The following is a 16,556-nucleotide window of genomic DNA, read 5'->3' on the forward strand; positions in this document are numbered from 1 at the left end:
CAGTTAACATACAGAACAATCCTTTGCCCCTTGAGTATACTGACATTGCAGTTGCGGAGCACATATAGGAAAGGCTCACTGCCAATACTCCCAAATTTGAGCGTAATCTCCATGTAAAAAAAAAATAAAAAATAGCTTTTAGAACTGCAAGCATATGTGAAGAAAACAATGGTATTACTACAATGATATTTCCAGCACTTTTTTTTCTTTAATTGCAAATTTTAACATAAAATAGGCTCTACTGCAAAATCAAACACAAGAATGTCAAGGTGACCTGTAGTCCGAGGCCCACCAAGACACATTACCAGCAAATGGATAGGCCAACTTACTACACAATGAGCCCCACGGTACGGGTTAATTATTCTTTGAGATAGGACACCATGTTCAAGTAAACTATGGACTCTCAGAAACAATATTTGTGGAGTTGTCACTCAGACAGGAAGCCACAAACTGTACCAACAACCTGACAGAGGTCATAACACTTCCTTATTTATCTGAAGTGAAGTGATCGCCACAGTTGGGACACAGACTGCAGATAAAAACCAAACAGGTTGTATTTTGTGCAATACAAAAAAAAAAAAAAAAAAAAAAAAAAAAACAACAACAGGAAGGCAAATCCAACATTCCATTAAAGAGGAAGTAAACCCTGATGAGTTTACTTCCTCTTTCATTCCCTGCAAAGGCAAAGCATAATGGACTACTATGCATCGCATAGTAGTCCATTATGTGTCACTTACCTGACACAGGAGCCAGCGAAGTCACCGCTGTCCCCTGTAGTTCGGCACATCCATCTTCTCGGTGGGGTCTCGTAGCTCCGCCGCTGTCATTCAGCGAAGCCGCGATGACGTCACTCCCGCGCATGCGCACGGGAGCCGAGACGCGCGGCATTGCGCTGCATCTTCGTCATCGAGGATGCCACGCTCAGTGCACCTGCACGCCGCTGTCTACGGCGCATGCGCCGTAGACAGCAGTGCCCGTCTTCGGGCAAATATCTCCTAAACCGTATAGGTTTGGGAGATATTTATTGGACCTACAGATAAGCCTTAATCTAGGCTTACCTGTAGGTCAAAGTGGTTTGTAAGGGTTTACAGCCACTTTAAAGTGAGTAAAGGAATGAAATCCAAGCCAATAATTTATTCTTTATCATTACCTTACTTTGTTGCCATCTTTTTCTCCATTTCCAGGGTAGAAGTTGGTGGCTGCAGTGGAGGCTTCTAGAGCTGTGGACTCTTCAATCAAATTGTTTACAAATTCATCGAAGTGAATGTCTACTTCCTTCATCAACTCACTCTTTAAAAGCTAGAGGGCAAGAGGAAACACTTTAAAATGTATCAATGTAAATATATGTATTTTTCTCTCATGTATAGCATATAAAAAGCTCAGTGGAGCTCCTGGACAGTCAAAATGGTTTATTGTATTTCTCCAAATCTCTGTTGAGACTTCTATTATGAGCTCCTGGGCCTGCATACGTGTTCATGCCATTAGGAAATGTTCTACACTATACTTGTTGGATTTTATTTCATTAGGATTGCAACAGAAGCGGTGGGCAAGAACACCCAAATTTTCAGGAACAGTTGGGTGTTATCCTATAGGGATATAGAAGGCATTTAGAAAGTCAAAGGCAAAACTCAGCCCGCTATGCCCCACACAGAACTGAACACCTAAAGGGTGGCCCTACCCTTTAACATCTATGTTTATTTCTGAACTTGCAAATATTTTCCTTTCTTAATAAAGGAAGTTTTCTCCACAGTGCTGTCCCAGTGAGGTTGAGTGTATTCCCAAATTTTAGTATGTACCAGCAGACTGTTTCAGGTATAGTTTATCACCAATGTGAAATAATACAATAGATAATGCAGCCAAGCAGTGCAGTTGCTGATGCTTTCGTTTCAGAAGTTTAGGTTCAGCAGATAGAACAGGACGTTTACCTCCGCCTTCTTCTTTAGGTCCATTTTTCTGTTGATGACATGTTCCAAGTCCATAAAACCTGTCAGTAAGAAATCACAAGTCAGGTCACTGTGCACTCACTGACAGACCAAGTGTAAACATGCATAGAGGACAGTTAACACTATGCAACATCTTTAGTACAAAAAATTCAGGAACATTAGGCTAGCCTTGCATGTTAATATTTCTCCAATTCAGCCTGCAAGCTGAGAAATAGACTCTACCATCAGCACTAAACAGCGTGGATGGAGGAATCCCAACTGTCACCAGTTATATCCTGACAGCCAGGCCTGCAGCTTGCAGAATACCTATCAATGACTGTAGCCGTTTGGCTGTTGTCACTGTCCAGCCAAGAATTTTCCTCCCGACTCCTTTAATTTTTAGACAGAAACACCCACAGCTCAGTTTCGGCTATTTCCTGCAGAATCACCTAACATTTAAGCTATGTGTGGCCAGGATTACATGAGCTGAAAAAACAGACAAGAATAAATAATGAAAATCCTAACCGCTCGCAATGTACTGCAGACGGGCGGACGCTGTAGAGTAGACAAAGTGACATACCTGTACATCACTGCCTACTACCAGCTGTTGTACACAACAGGGACCTGCTGATCATCACAGCACAAGAGCTCTATGTTGGTAGACAACACAGAGCTCTGTACAGAAGGAGCGGTCAGTTTGCTTTGCAGGAAGGAGAAGCAGATTAGTAAAAAGCAGCTCACTTTAGACATTGTTAGGCACACTTTTAAACTCTTTATCGCTATAGGGACACCCCCATCCCAGCCACTGTATAGTATTAGCACTGATCGCTGTATTGGTGTCATTGGTGAGGTCAGTGGTAGTTTGTCAGTTCTCCCCAGCGTCCGTTAGTGTCAGTATCGCTGTCCCGTTATAAGTTGCTGATCACCACCATTAGTAGTAAGAAATTAAAATTCCAGTAAATATACCATAGTTTGTAGATGCTATAACCTTCACACAAACTAATCAAATATACATGTGGATTTTTTTTATTTAACATGTAGCAGAATACATTTTGGCAACAATGTATGAACAAATGTTTTTATTTTTTTTATTGTAAAGGTTTTATAGCAGAAAGTCAAATATATATATTTTTTTTTTCTTCAAAATTTGCAGTCTTTTTTAGTTTATATAATCACAAAAAAAATAAAAATCCAGTGGTGATCAAATACCACTAGAATAGAATAGTATGTATGTACATATACACACACACACACACACACACACACACACACACACACACACACATACATACATACATATTTGTTTGGGTACAATGTTGCATGACCGTGCAATTGCCAGTCAAAGTAGCGCAGTACTGAATTGAATAGCAGAAATGGGTTAAGATCTTCCAGAGCTGAAATGGTTAAGGTAGAGGTCAGGTCAAATCTGAACTACTGTGTTCTTAAACATGCTCCCACCCCCATTCTAAGCCTATTCTTACTACCCTGTAGATGAATGCCTATTACTCAACTATGCTGATCCGGTCACATGATCTCTCCAGCGTCCAGCTTCAGTAAAGAGGAGATGTCAACAATGCCTGCAGAGCCTGGGCGGTGATGTCACCCATAGACTTACTATAGGGCATCTGTTGTCTCTCTTCTTCACTAAAGCTGGTGCTGGGAGACGATCATGTGACTGAACTGGGAGCACCCTCAGCATATTAGTACATACAGACATCTTAGCATTGTAGGGTATTTAGAATAGAGTATAGTTAGGATTTAACAGGACTGGTGATGTGATGTTAAAGGGAACGCGATGCCTTGAAAAATACTGAAGAGGCATTAACAGACTCCTTCAGCAGAGACTGTGTGGCCATAGCCATGGTACCCATTGCATGACCCAATGCCAGAGGAAGGCAGGACTTGAGCAAGTAGGCTTGTAACTCCATCCAACACATTACACACACACACACACACACACACACACACACACACACACATTTGGGTCTCTGGACTTTATTCAGACCCTTGCAATGCTGTTCAAGGAGAGCTGACAAGCTGCACCAAGACCTTGGTTGCACTCTGTTATCTGAAAATACTTCTAGATTATTAATGGAGGCCACAAGTACAAAAAGCACATTAAGAGTAGAATGTTGCAATTACTGGTGACAAACACCTCCTGGCCTTTCCAAGCCCTTTCTTTTCAGTTTTGTGAACTCTAATAACCCCTTCCCATCCCAATGTCTTGCTGACCTAAAAGGTGTTACTATTTAACTCCAGATTACAGACTACACTTGTAGTTACACAATCAAACGATTCACACTACTGTCTATAGAAATAAAGGTATTTAGCTTTCATTCCTGCTGATGTGTAACTAGCAGATAAGAGTGTGAGAAAGTATTGAAAATTCATCTACCCGAGTCTCTTGGTGCACAGTCTGGGACAGCCTCAAACAGCAATTTTCAACCACTTCTTGCCAGCTTTAGGCCTTCTTCATATGTGTGAATATGTGCATGTGCCAGATTCCAGTGGCAAGAATCAGAACATTCATGCAGCTGGGTGACAGGTGTATGTGCACATTAATAAGCACTTCACCTGTACAAAAGCAATGACTGGCTCAGGGGAGCCATGGGCGCTCACAAATCCACATACCCAGGGGTTACCTGCAGTTAGTGACAGATGTCAGAGACAGGACAGATTCTTGCCACTAGAATTATGCGTAGGCACATAAATAAAAGCCCATAATTGGCCCTAGACCCAAATGTAGAAAAACTGCCAAATATACCAGCCTATTGCTAGGAAATTGTTGGTGGTAGGATGCCCTGTTCTATTCGATCTGCTGCATTGTGGATGGCCAGAGGGAGGACATTTTTTTTTTTTTCCCCAGTGCCTTCCCTGCTTTCCTCTCTTTCTCCACACAGGAAACAGAGGGAGCAGGGGGAGACATTGGCTCCTGCTGATGTCAATCAAATCATGTGAGGAGGGAGCAGGGGGCAGGGCTGAGCCATGCTGTGTGCATCTATGAACGCACACAGGTTAGCTGGGGACAGAGCCCACACTCCTGCCCCCATAGCATTGTTATGGGGGCAGATGGAGAAGCAGACAGCATCAGCTGGGGACTCCTGAAGAAGAGGAGATTCAGTGCTGTGTTGTGTTGTACAATACCAATGCACAGAACAGGCAAGTATAACATGTTTGTTTATTATTTTAACAAATATATATTGTTTACAACAGCTTTAAAACAATCTTTAGTACAAATGTGACATTGCAAGGTAAGGCAGTGAGATTAAATCCTCTGTAAATAGAGCTCCCCTCCTATTTTATTTTGTTATGCAGCTTAAAGAGGAAGTAAACCCTGATGAGTTTACTTCCTCTTTCATTCCCTGCAAAGGCAAAGCATAATGGACTACTATGCATTGCATAGTAGCACATTACGTGTCACTTACCTGACACAGGAGTCAGCGAAGTCACCGCTGTCCCCTGTAGTCCGCCGCATCCATCTTCTCGGTGGGTCTCGCAGATGACATCACTCCCGCGCATGCGCACAGGAGCCGAGAAGCGCGGCATCTTCGTTATCGAGGATGCCACGCTCAGTGTGCCTGCGTGCCGCTGTCTACGGCGCATGTGCCTGTCTTCAGGCAAATATCTCCTAAACCGTATAGGTTTGGGAGATATTTCTTGGACCTACAGGTAAGCCTACCTGTAGGTCAAACTGGTTTGCAAGGGTTTACAACCACTTTAATAAATTAATTATCTACTGTGCCTAATGGAAAATAGAAGTATGATAGCTAGGACCAGAGAAAAGCTACTGCAGTAAACAATTAACTTTCCATTTCTCAACAATCACATATACCTAGTACTCCACTGTACCGAGTGCTCATCCAGCAGAAGCAAACCTGGAATATTCTGAGCACTCATGAGCCTGCCCAGGGAATTGGAACTCCCTGTCCATTTGGCTACACAAGAAGTTAAGAAAAGTTCTATTAACTGGGGGCAGTGACATTGCTAGGCGGGTGCGGGCCGCACCCGGGTGACACCCGCCAGAGGGGGTGACACCCGTGGGTAATGCCACCGCTAACAACTCCCGCTGCACTGTCCCTCAGTGCGGAGCAGAACAAAGCCGCCTCCCTCTCCTCTCTGTTTACATCCACAGAGGAGGAGGAGCCGAGCGAGGAACACACACCGGTGTGTGTGTGTGTGTGTGTGTGTGTGTGTGTGTGTGTGTGTGTGTGTGTGTGTTATTCTGAGGCATGTAGGGGGGGGGGGGGTGTCTGCACGGAGGGGGTCTGCACTAAGGTGGGGGTGTCTGCACCGAGGTGGGGTGTGCACTGAAGGGGTGTCTGTACTGAGGGGGGAGTTTTATACTGAGGGAGGGGGGGTCTGTATTGAGGGAGGGGGGGATCCATACTGCGGGAGGAGGGTCTGTACTGGGGGGGTCAAATAGATGGAATAAATCTGAAAGAGTATATTCCAAACTAACAATTCTTGGCTGTAGTTAGGCTTTAACAGAATATGAAGTTTCTGGACTGCATGGCTTCTTATTGTATTGTAATCAAATCCTGGATAAAGACTGTACTAGGGAAAGCCACAAAGTACACATGAAGCAACTTGGGAGGATATGCCCTTGAGATAAATCTGAACATTGATCACACAGCTAATCAGTGTGTTCTGCTATGCAAGTTTCAGACAGGAGAAAAAAGGGGAAGCCATTTATTATGTACAGTACTAAAGCACCATTAAATCCCAAACCAAAAATGTCATATTTTGCAGTTTAGCAATCATGTAAGAATTGGTAAGTTTAACCACCTAAGGACCAGGCCTATTTCTTTAGTGTGTTGTTTACAAGTTAAAGAGTTGTTTTTTTTGCTAGAAAATGACTTAGAACCCCCAAACATTATACTTTTTTTTTTTTTCGAACACACTAGAGAATAAAATGGTGGCCGTTGCAATACTTTGTCACACCGTATTTGTGCAGCGGTCGATAGGGAAATCCCAGAACTTAGGGGATTCGAATAACATGTTGACTGCTGAACCACATTCAAAGAGATGTATTTAATATTCAAGCTTATAGTTTTAGCCATAGGCAGGGGAGCATGCATATACAGTAGACATGGTGAAGTAATTGCTCTCACTGAAGCTGGGAGCCTGACTATATTTATACACTCTAAAAGGGGTGGGGGTACCTTTTGTGAGCCTTTTTGTACGTCTAATCAATTTGTTGGTTATTTACATTGATAAACAGATGGTCATTTGGCACCTAGACGTCACTTCCAAAGTTCTCTGGGAACATGCCTTTTCACAGCTGGAGGTGTGAATGGCACTTGACCACAAACACAAGAACAGTTTATACATCCTATAACTAAACATTTGTAAAAAGTATCTCTGCTTAATCAGAATACATGTTTTGATAATAATGACAAAATGTTTGATAAATAAATGGCGATTCCATTTACCCACTCACGGTCTTAAAGTGTACTTTTTTGCAAAAATTTTTGAATAAAAAATAAAAAAATATATGACAATTAGGGGCGGTCACTGCCAGGTGTTTTTTCACCTTAATGCATAGGATGCATTAAGGTAGAAAGAAAAAAAAAAAAAAAAAAAAAAAAAAAAGGAAGAACAGGAAGGTTTATAACCCCTTTAAATCACTAGTACTTACTGATATAGCATTTTGAACAATAACACTATTGGCTGTATATTGTGGCATGTTGAGAATTCATCCAAACATGTAACGTTACTGATAGGTCCACTTGAGGTTGCAGGAAAGGTATAGTTAGGAATTAGGAGATTCAAGAAAAGCAATACTGTTCTTAGATATGAGAGATGATCAGTATAAAAGGTCCGGTTCACACCGCTGCAGGTGAGAGATCCGGATGTGATTCGCACCGCAGTGCAAATCACATCCGATCTGTCTGTACGATGCGAGTTCAGCCATACAGATAGTATGGCTGAATTCGCATCGCTCCCGCCGCAAACTCGCACGGGACCCTTTTTTTGGTCCGCAGCAGAATCGGATCGCATGGGTGTTCACACCATGCGATCCGATTCCTGTGCGAGTGTGCAGATCGCACTGCGATATGCGGACGGATCTGGGGGTGTCATTAACATTTCATTGACACTCCCAGCAGTCCGCATAGGGCAGTGTGAACTGCCGGCGGGAGGCATGCGATGCGGGAAAACGCCGCGGATTCGCATCGCTATGGTGTGAACCTAGCCTAAAACAGAACATAAAAAAATAAAATAAAAGTGTTCTTACTGAACAGTCTAAACTGTATTATTTGCTACAGAAAAAAGTCAAAGTAATTCCTCAGTCATCCTGATAAATAAACCTTATTGTACTGTCACTAATCAAAGTGTAATTTACCATTCCAAGCAGGAAGCATATACCGACATAATCTAACAGCTGTGACCAAAAAGGTAGGAAGACTTTGTTCAGGTTCTTTGTAATGAGTAAGTCTTTGACCATTCACCCAGAGAAGAGACAAAACACTAGGACTCTCAGTTCTTTCCTTTGTGTCATGTGGCTATTGTGCTGTGTGAGCAACTCGAAGTATGAACTCCGATTACTGGAGTGTGACACATGCTGTAATGCTCTGCTTCTCTGGGATATAATAAATGGACCCTTATTTTGGTCTAGCATCTTGAAGTATTGGAAGGTCTTACATTAACAAGCAAGGGAGTAGGCCACATGATCTCGTTGTGGATGGGAGCCCAGAAATTCTACAGTGTTTGGGTCCCTTCACAGCAATTACATTAATCCCTCGGTTGAGAGCTGCTTAGAGAGAACCACACACAGCAGTCAAAAGTTTGGCACACCCCTGATAACTGACAAACTTGCATGATGAAGGGAACCCCGTGTGACATTTGATGTGATGGCTCACAAACTTAAAAAAGTAAAGATGGTATACTGGGGACAGGTTCCGTTTCCAGGACATGGGTTAGGCATCATCTGTCCTGTCAGTGCAACACCAAATAAAAATACACATTTCCTTTAAAAATAAAAAAAAATAAAAAAAAAAATTAATAAAACATAGCATAACTCAGGTATACAGTAGATTCAAAACCCATCAGTCACAAAGACTCGTGGTTGGAGTCTGCTGATAAGAAATCCTAAAATGTCTATCACTAAACTTTAAATAAAGTGCTCATTAAATTTCTACAGATATCTCAATTTTGACTAGAATGGTACAGAATACTCCCGATTTACAGGTAGTGTGCAGTGCTGCTATGTGAAGGAGCCCTTGTTACAGTGCCTTGAAAAAGTATTCATACCCCTTGAAAGTTCCCACATTTTTTTTTTTTTGGTTGTACCAAGACAAATGGAAATGTATTTTATTGGGAATTTATGCGATAGCCCAAACACAAAGTGGCACATAAATTGTGAAGTGAAAGGAAAATAAATAAATAGAACACCTTTTATTTATTTTTTACAAATAAATATCTGAAAACGTGTGGCATGCATTTGTATTCAGCCCCCTTTACTATTATACACCCCCCCCCCCCCAATAAAAATCTAGTGGAACCAAATTGCTTTCAGTAGTCCCCTAATTCATGATTACAGTCCGCCTGTGTGTAATTTATTCTCAGTATAAATACAGCTGTTCTGTGGAGCCCTTAGAGGTTTGTTAGAGAACCTTGGTGAACAAACAGCATCATGAAGGCCAGGGAAGATACCAGACAGGTGAGCGATAAAGTTGGAGAAGTTTAAAGCAGGGTTAGGTTGTTAAATATTATCCCAAGCTTTGAACATCTCACGGAGCTCTGTTCAGTCCATAATCCAAAAATGGAAAGAGTATGGCACAACTGCAAACCTACCGAGACATGGCCGACCAACTAAACTGACAGGCCAGGCAAGGAGAGCATTAATCAGAGAAGCAGCCAAGAGGTCAAGAGGCCTATGGTAACTCTGGAGGAGCTACAGAGATCCACAGCTGGAAAAATCTATTCACAGTAGGGATCGACCGATATCTTTTTTGGGGCCAATACGATTCCGATATTTCAGCCACCTCTCAGGGCAATAGCCAATATTGTCTGCCGATATTCTGTACATTGTAAAAAAAAAAAAAAAATTTGTAACTTTTTTTTTTTTTTTAAAACACAGTTTTTGCTGTCATAAGGAATGTAAACATCCCTTGTGACAGTAATAGGCAGCGACAGGTACTCTTTATGTATTCAAAACATCAAGATCGGCAATTTTGGATACTTAGTATTTTTTACAACTGGCGCCTGCAAGATGCCAGTAATCCAGGAAGTGATGTCATGACATCACTTCGGGGTTACTAGATCGGAGACTTGAACAAAGCTGGTTGCGGGGGTTAATGTCCCCTCCCGCTGCTTGTAATAACAGCTGAGCGGCTGCTCTAAAGAACGGTATGGGCAATATTGGATACGTTTGTGCCCATACTTCAGTTGATCCCTAGTCCACAGGACAACTATTAGTCGTGCACTCTACAAATCTGGCCTTTATGGAAACATGGCAAGAAGAAAGCCATTGTTGACAGAAAGTCATAAGAGGTCCCACTTGTAGTTTGCAAGAAGGCACAGCAAACATGTGGAAAAAGGTGCTCTGGTCAGATGAGACCAAAAATCAAAAAACGCTACGCGTGGCGAAAAACGAACACTGCGCATCACCCTGTGCCCATCATCTCCAAATGTGAAACATGGTGGTGGCAGCATCATGTTGTGGGGATGCTTGTCTTCAGCAGGGACAGGGACGGTGGTCAGAGTTGATGGGAAGATGGATGGAGCCAAACACAGGGCAATCTTAGAAGAAAACCTGTTAGAGTCTGCAATAGACTTGAGACTGGGGTGGAAGTTCACCTTTCAGCAAAACGACCCTAAACTTACAGCCAAAGCTACAACAGAATGGTTTAGATGAAGCATATTCATGTGTTAGAATGGCCTAGTAAAAAGTCCAGACCTAAATCCAATTGAGAATCTGTGGCAAGACATGAAAATTGCTGTTCACAGATGCTCTCCATCCAATCTGACAGAGCTTGAGCTATTTTGCCAAGAAGAATGGGAAGACATTTTACTCTCTAGATGTGCAAAGCTGGTAGAGACATCCCCAAAAAGACTTGCAGCTGTAATTACAGCGAAAGGTGGTTCTACAAAAGTATTGACTCAGGGGAGGCTGAATACAAATGCACGCCACATTTTTCAGATATTTGTAAAAAAAAAAAAAAAAAAAAAAAAATTTAATTTATCAATTTCCTTCCATTTCACAATTAAGTACCTTTTTGTGTTGGTTTATCACATGGAATTCCAATAAAATCCATTCATGTTTTTGGTTGTAAGGTGACAAAATGTGGAAAACTTCAAAGGAGTGAAGATGAATGATGAATACTTTTTCAAGGCACTGCATATTGGGCAGGCTGTAGCATCCAAATGGACTGGGGTGTGTGTGTGTGTGTGTGTGTGTGTGTGTGTGTGTGTGTGTGTGTGTGTGTGTGTATATATATATATATATATATATATATACACACACACACACACACACATCCATATCCATCATACCACCATGTGTCAAACAGGTTAAAGAAGTGCTATAATTTTTAGGTACATTTGTACTGGCCAGTCATTTCTTGACTTTTTTAAATCATCAGACTCACTTGCAACTTTTATACCCTGCACACACAGTCAGACTTTCTGATGGAAAATGTATGATCGGATCGTGTTGGCGGAAAATCCGATCGTGTGTAGGCTCCACCAGACTTTTTCCGTCAGAATTATCGATTATCGACGCACAGAGTTTGAGAGCAGGATCTAAAAATTTCCGGACAACAAAATCCAATTGTTTAAATCCCGACGGACAAAGTGCCACGCATGCTCAGAATAAATTAAGAGACCCCAGCTATTGGCTACTGGCCCATTTATAGTCCCGACATACGTGTTGTACATCAGCTTATTAAGAACGATTGGATTTTCCGACAACTTTGTCCGACTGTGTGTATGCAAGACAAGTTTGGCACAAAATCGGTCAGAAAAAATCTGATGGATTTTGTTGTCGTAATGTCCGACCGTGTGTACAAGGCATTAGAGTTAACAGCCGCCATCTCCAGCCTGCTCTGTGCAGCTTCTCCGACTTCCTGTCTGGGAGAGAACACTCACATCTACACAGACAGTCCCCTGATTCCCCTGATGTCCCATAATTCCAAGTGTCACCGCACATGCATGTCCCATCCCATTCTCTCTGGTTGCCAGTAAATGTAGACTCAGGTAGTGTCCTTAACATCGGTTTAGGAAAGGGTGGCTCCATAGGCACCAACTAAGACAACGGAGCCACCCAGGAACAGGAAACCTGCGGGAGGGATCCTTGGACCGGCTCATTAAGAAGGAAAACGCAGTAGACAAGGTAAGCAATGAGGTGAGCTGCTTTTATTTACACTGACATTTTAAAAATAGCTTCCAAAATGAACAGTAAATAAACTTGTAACAATTTCTGTAATGTAACTTTTTCCCCCTCCAAAAACCTTCATCCTTGTTACACTTGCTGGGTTTATTGGAGTTCAGTTAGTAACAGTGAGGTCATCATGATGAAACACAAGGAGAACTGCCAGGATGTACACAGTGTAAGGTCACAGGAAGTATTGGAGTCACAATCACGAGTCAGCTCATCCTTGGGCCTCATGTAAACACTTTTCTCCTGGCAGGAGAAATCAGCTTAAAAAAAAAAAACACACCTAAGCCGCATTTTTGCAAAAAAGTGTTTAGGTGCATCAAGTGCTTGGTGGTTTATACATGTTATTGGCCAGAATGTCACTTATTCTGACCACTGAAATGAGAATAAATTGCGTAAAAAAAGGACAAGTTGAAAAAAAAAAAAAAAAAAAAAAAAAAAAAAGAAGGGGGGGGGGGGGAGAGTAGTAAATTAACTTATTTTTTTTTGCAGGTAAAGCATTGCACCAGAGATCAACAGATGGCTGATGCCATGCAGGTCTCCTGCAGACTGTTAATGTAGACCAGGGCTCACAAATCTCAGGAGCCAGGTAACAATGGCGACTAAAAATTGCATCCTGGCACCTGGGCTTTTGTCAGCTGTCCGCCATTCAGCTCCCACTTGCCAACCACACTATAGCCGAAAGACAGCTACAGTGCCATCGCCCATTTCTGGAAGAGCGTCTATTGCGACCACCCACCCCCCGCGGGCATGGTTTGTGTGATCAGTGTGATTTTCCAAAACAGCTGATCAAAGATTGAGGTAAAGGGCCAATCACAGAGACACTTTAATTTGTGATAAGCTTTATCCAATCATAGCTGATCACATGTAAACAAGTGCCGGTTATTGGCATTTCCACAGCGGAAGGAGGAAAGGAAAGCTGATAACTGGCTATCCTGTGACAGGGGACATTTACACTGATAAATACAGGGCAGCCCCATCAGCGACCATGAGTACCACCCCATCACCACACATCAGTGAAGAAGAAAAGTCACGGGTGGTGCTTAAAATACCATAAAAAAAAAAAAAAAAAAAATAAGCTCTATTTGTGTGTAAAAAAAATTAAAATAAATAATAAAAAAAATATACGGATACAGTGTTACATGACCGTGAAGTGTGGCAGTGCTGAAAGCTCAAAATTGCCATTGGCAGGAAAGGGGTGAAAGTGCCCAAGAGGCAACTGGTTAAAAAAACTGGCTCCTAACTTTTTAGCTGGCTCCTAGATGCAAAGCAAGTTCGTTAAGCCCTGATGCAAGTGGTTTACCCATTCATTTCATTGTCAAGTAGTGTCACACTGACAGGAAATGACTCAATAGCGTCGTTGCAGTTAATTGAGAACTATAAAACGACAGCCGCAAAAGGATAACGGTACTTGTAGTTCATTCATTCACAGAACTTTGAATGAATGACCTGGCCATGTGGGCAGAGTCCCACATGGCCTAGCTCTTTTCAAAGGGACAGCTGGTATGAGGAACTTCTCCCCATACTGCTGACTCGCAGAGGGCTCAGATCGCAGAGCCACTGCAGGAGCAGGAACATGTTACATGTTCCACCTGTTCCCGAAGCAGAACTTATCCTTTAAGCGCGTTTAGACACGTTTACATGCATTTAACCATTTTTTTTTTTTTTCAGGCAAAACGCTCCTCTCTTGAACACACAAGTGATGGTGTTTTTTCTGCCTCTAAAAACACCTTTGCGTGCTTAGATACATACATTAACATAGAAGCATGTGTTGAGTTTAGTGATAGTACTGCCTGCCCTACTGTTGTAAAGTGCTGCGCAAACTGTCGGCGCTATATAAATCCAGATTATCATTATTCATCATCATCTAAAAAGGCAGGGAAAAAAATAAAATAAAAAACACACCACATTAAATGCCTGCTTTTGAGCTCAAGTGTGCACGTGGCTTTATTAAACTGTCTGAAATGTACATTTGGCCCACCGAAAGAACCTTGCACAAAATTTCAAAGGTTTCAAAACAGCAGGGAGCATTTTGGACTTATTTTCAGCAATCCAAAACAATGAATGGAATTCCGAAAGGTAAGCACTTAAATGTAAATTAGCTGAAAGCTTAGATGAGATTATGAAAAGGCTCCTGTCTGGAACTAGTGGGCACATATAAGCGGATGGAAATGGACGCACATGTTTACATCCATCTGCCCATCTAAACCTGAGCTTCTGTTCAGATCTGTCTGAAGAACCGATGGGCAAATTTCCTCAGAGTAGCCCTGTGAAAGGGATTGAAGGTAGACAGCCAAACTGGACAATAGGAACATTTAGGAGGAGTGGGAAATTTCATTTGCTTACGGGAAGTGCAGAAGCTTTGCTGTCAAGGCCTGGAATTTGGTCACTAAAGGCCAGTTTTGGTGGCTGCTGCACTTTGGTGCAGGTAACTCTGGGTTCCTGCCCTTCATATACTTGCAGTAATTGGCCCCCCTTTAACCCAGAACAGAGTTTCTTCAAGGAACTCAAAGCAAATCATTTAAATAATGAGACAAAAACATATTATATGTCGCCCGTTTTACCCATCAAAGGATTTGTAGGTCTGCCCGTCCAGTCCTGAGATTACCACAGCTCTGCAAAACAGATTAGTACCTTTTCCTCCCGCATTTTAAACCACTCTCAGAGAAAAACACACACACACACACACACACACACACACACACGGGTGGAATTTAGAATAATTACCTCCTTCCGAGCTGAATGGCATGACATCAGCATCATTCAGGCGATACCCCAGGGAATGCTGGTTACCCCAACTCTCGCAAGATGATAGCACACTACCCAGTATTTCCTGGTATCTTGCCCAAAGGATGCCAACATCACTTTCACCTAGGCACTGCAGTTGAAACAGAGAATAAAAGGAAAGTATATATTAACTTTTCACCACTCACAGGTCTTGTCCCTCCTTTCCCTGTGATTAGGCAGTGAAAGAACACCATTGAGCCAATATCAGTCACTTTGCTCTCTCCTCCTCCACATGCCCCTCATCACTAAATGAGCACTGCTGCACAACTGATCTTTGTGATGCTTTTCCCACTTCCAGCCTGAGCTCTGCTGCAAGATTAGTAAAATTATTGTGCTGCTGCAGACTAGTAAAAAGCTAGCCAGTTTGTTGGACAGGCAGCTGTACACACTGTCCAAATATTTGGATCATGTGTACCCAGCTTATGGCAACACCTAACCATGCATGTAATGATGGTCATTTTGCACAAACCTAGCATATGGTGTTTGTTGCCCGGCAAGCACTCTCACCTTCTCACTTCCATACTCAGGGAAAATTATCAGAAATAAGTATGCAGATAAGATCTAGCTTTTATTTGCATACTGTCCTAGATCAGTAATGAAGTCAGCACCTCAGCATAACAGCAAAGCAACTAGTATTTTCAGAACATCTCATGGATTCCTCATAACGGGTTTAAATTTATGTTACTCTCAGCAATCTAAACAGGCTTAGGCAATAGAAATTATGCAAATGCATTTGTCTAAACTACTGGATTTCAATAATCATTTTTTTTATGTAGCAGTTCTTAAAGAGGATGTAAACCCTGATGGGTTTACTTCCTCTTTCATTCCCTGCAAAGGTAAAGCATAATTGACTACTATGCATCGCATAGTAGTCCATTATGTGTCACTTACCTGACACAGGAGCCAGCGATGTCACCGCTGTCCCCTGTAGTCCGGCGCATCCATCTTCTCTGTGGGTCTCGCCGCTCCGCCGCTGTCATTGGGCGAAGCCGCGTGACGTCACTCCCGCGCATGCGCACGGGAGCTGCCACACGTGGCATATCGCCGTTGACGGGTGCCGCGCTCAGTGCGCGCCGCTATCTACATTTTATTTAAAATATTTATTTCACGGTTATCTGCTTTTAGGGCTGATTTTTGTTTAACCCTATTACAACAGGCAATAAAAAAAAATAAAAAAAGGGGGGGGGGGGGGGAGGAAAGAGGAGGAAGGGGGACTTTTTTGCTTGTTTGCCTCAATACTTCAAGGGAGAAGCTGCTGAAAAGCATGTAGTGAGTTGTTGCCGCAATTTGCAAAACGCAAAATCGCGTGTGCAAAAAAAATAAAAATAAAGGAAGAGCACAGCAAAAACCACTGCAGAAACAGATCAAAAGCAAACTGCTTAGGTGCGAACCAAGCCTAAGGCCTCGTACACACGATACAAAAATCAGAAGGGAAATCCTTAAGACAAGCTGTCTTCAGATCTTTAGTA

General features: G+C 42.3%; 1 protein-coding gene across 3 annotated transcripts in view; it reads right to left on the minus strand.

The window, feature by feature from the left end:
* Window positions 1–16,556, minus strand: part of SOAT1 (sterol O-acyltransferase 1) — an 85,631-nt gene that overhangs the window by 49,164 nt on the left and 19,911 nt on the right. For all 3 annotated transcript variants that reach the window (XM_077452848.1, XM_077452849.1, XM_077452850.1), the window contains exons 3-4: window positions 1,926–1,984; window positions 1,151–1,299 (exon numbers count right to left, since the gene is read on the minus strand). In XM_077452848.1, the coding sequence (XP_077308974.1) occupies window positions 1,151–1,299; window positions 1,926–1,984 (208 nt within the window). The remainder of the gene's footprint in view (window positions 1–1,150; window positions 1,300–1,925; window positions 1,985–16,556) is intronic.

The sequence above is a fragment of the Lithobates pipiens genome, unplaced genomic scaffold, assembly GCF_037356315.1.
Source record: "Lithobates pipiens isolate NorthernLeopardFrog02 unplaced genomic scaffold, aLitPip1_a1.2 Scaffold_23, whole genome shotgun sequence".
NCBI classification, from domain to species: domain Eukaryota; kingdom Metazoa; phylum Chordata; class Amphibia; order Anura; family Ranidae; genus Lithobates; species Lithobates pipiens.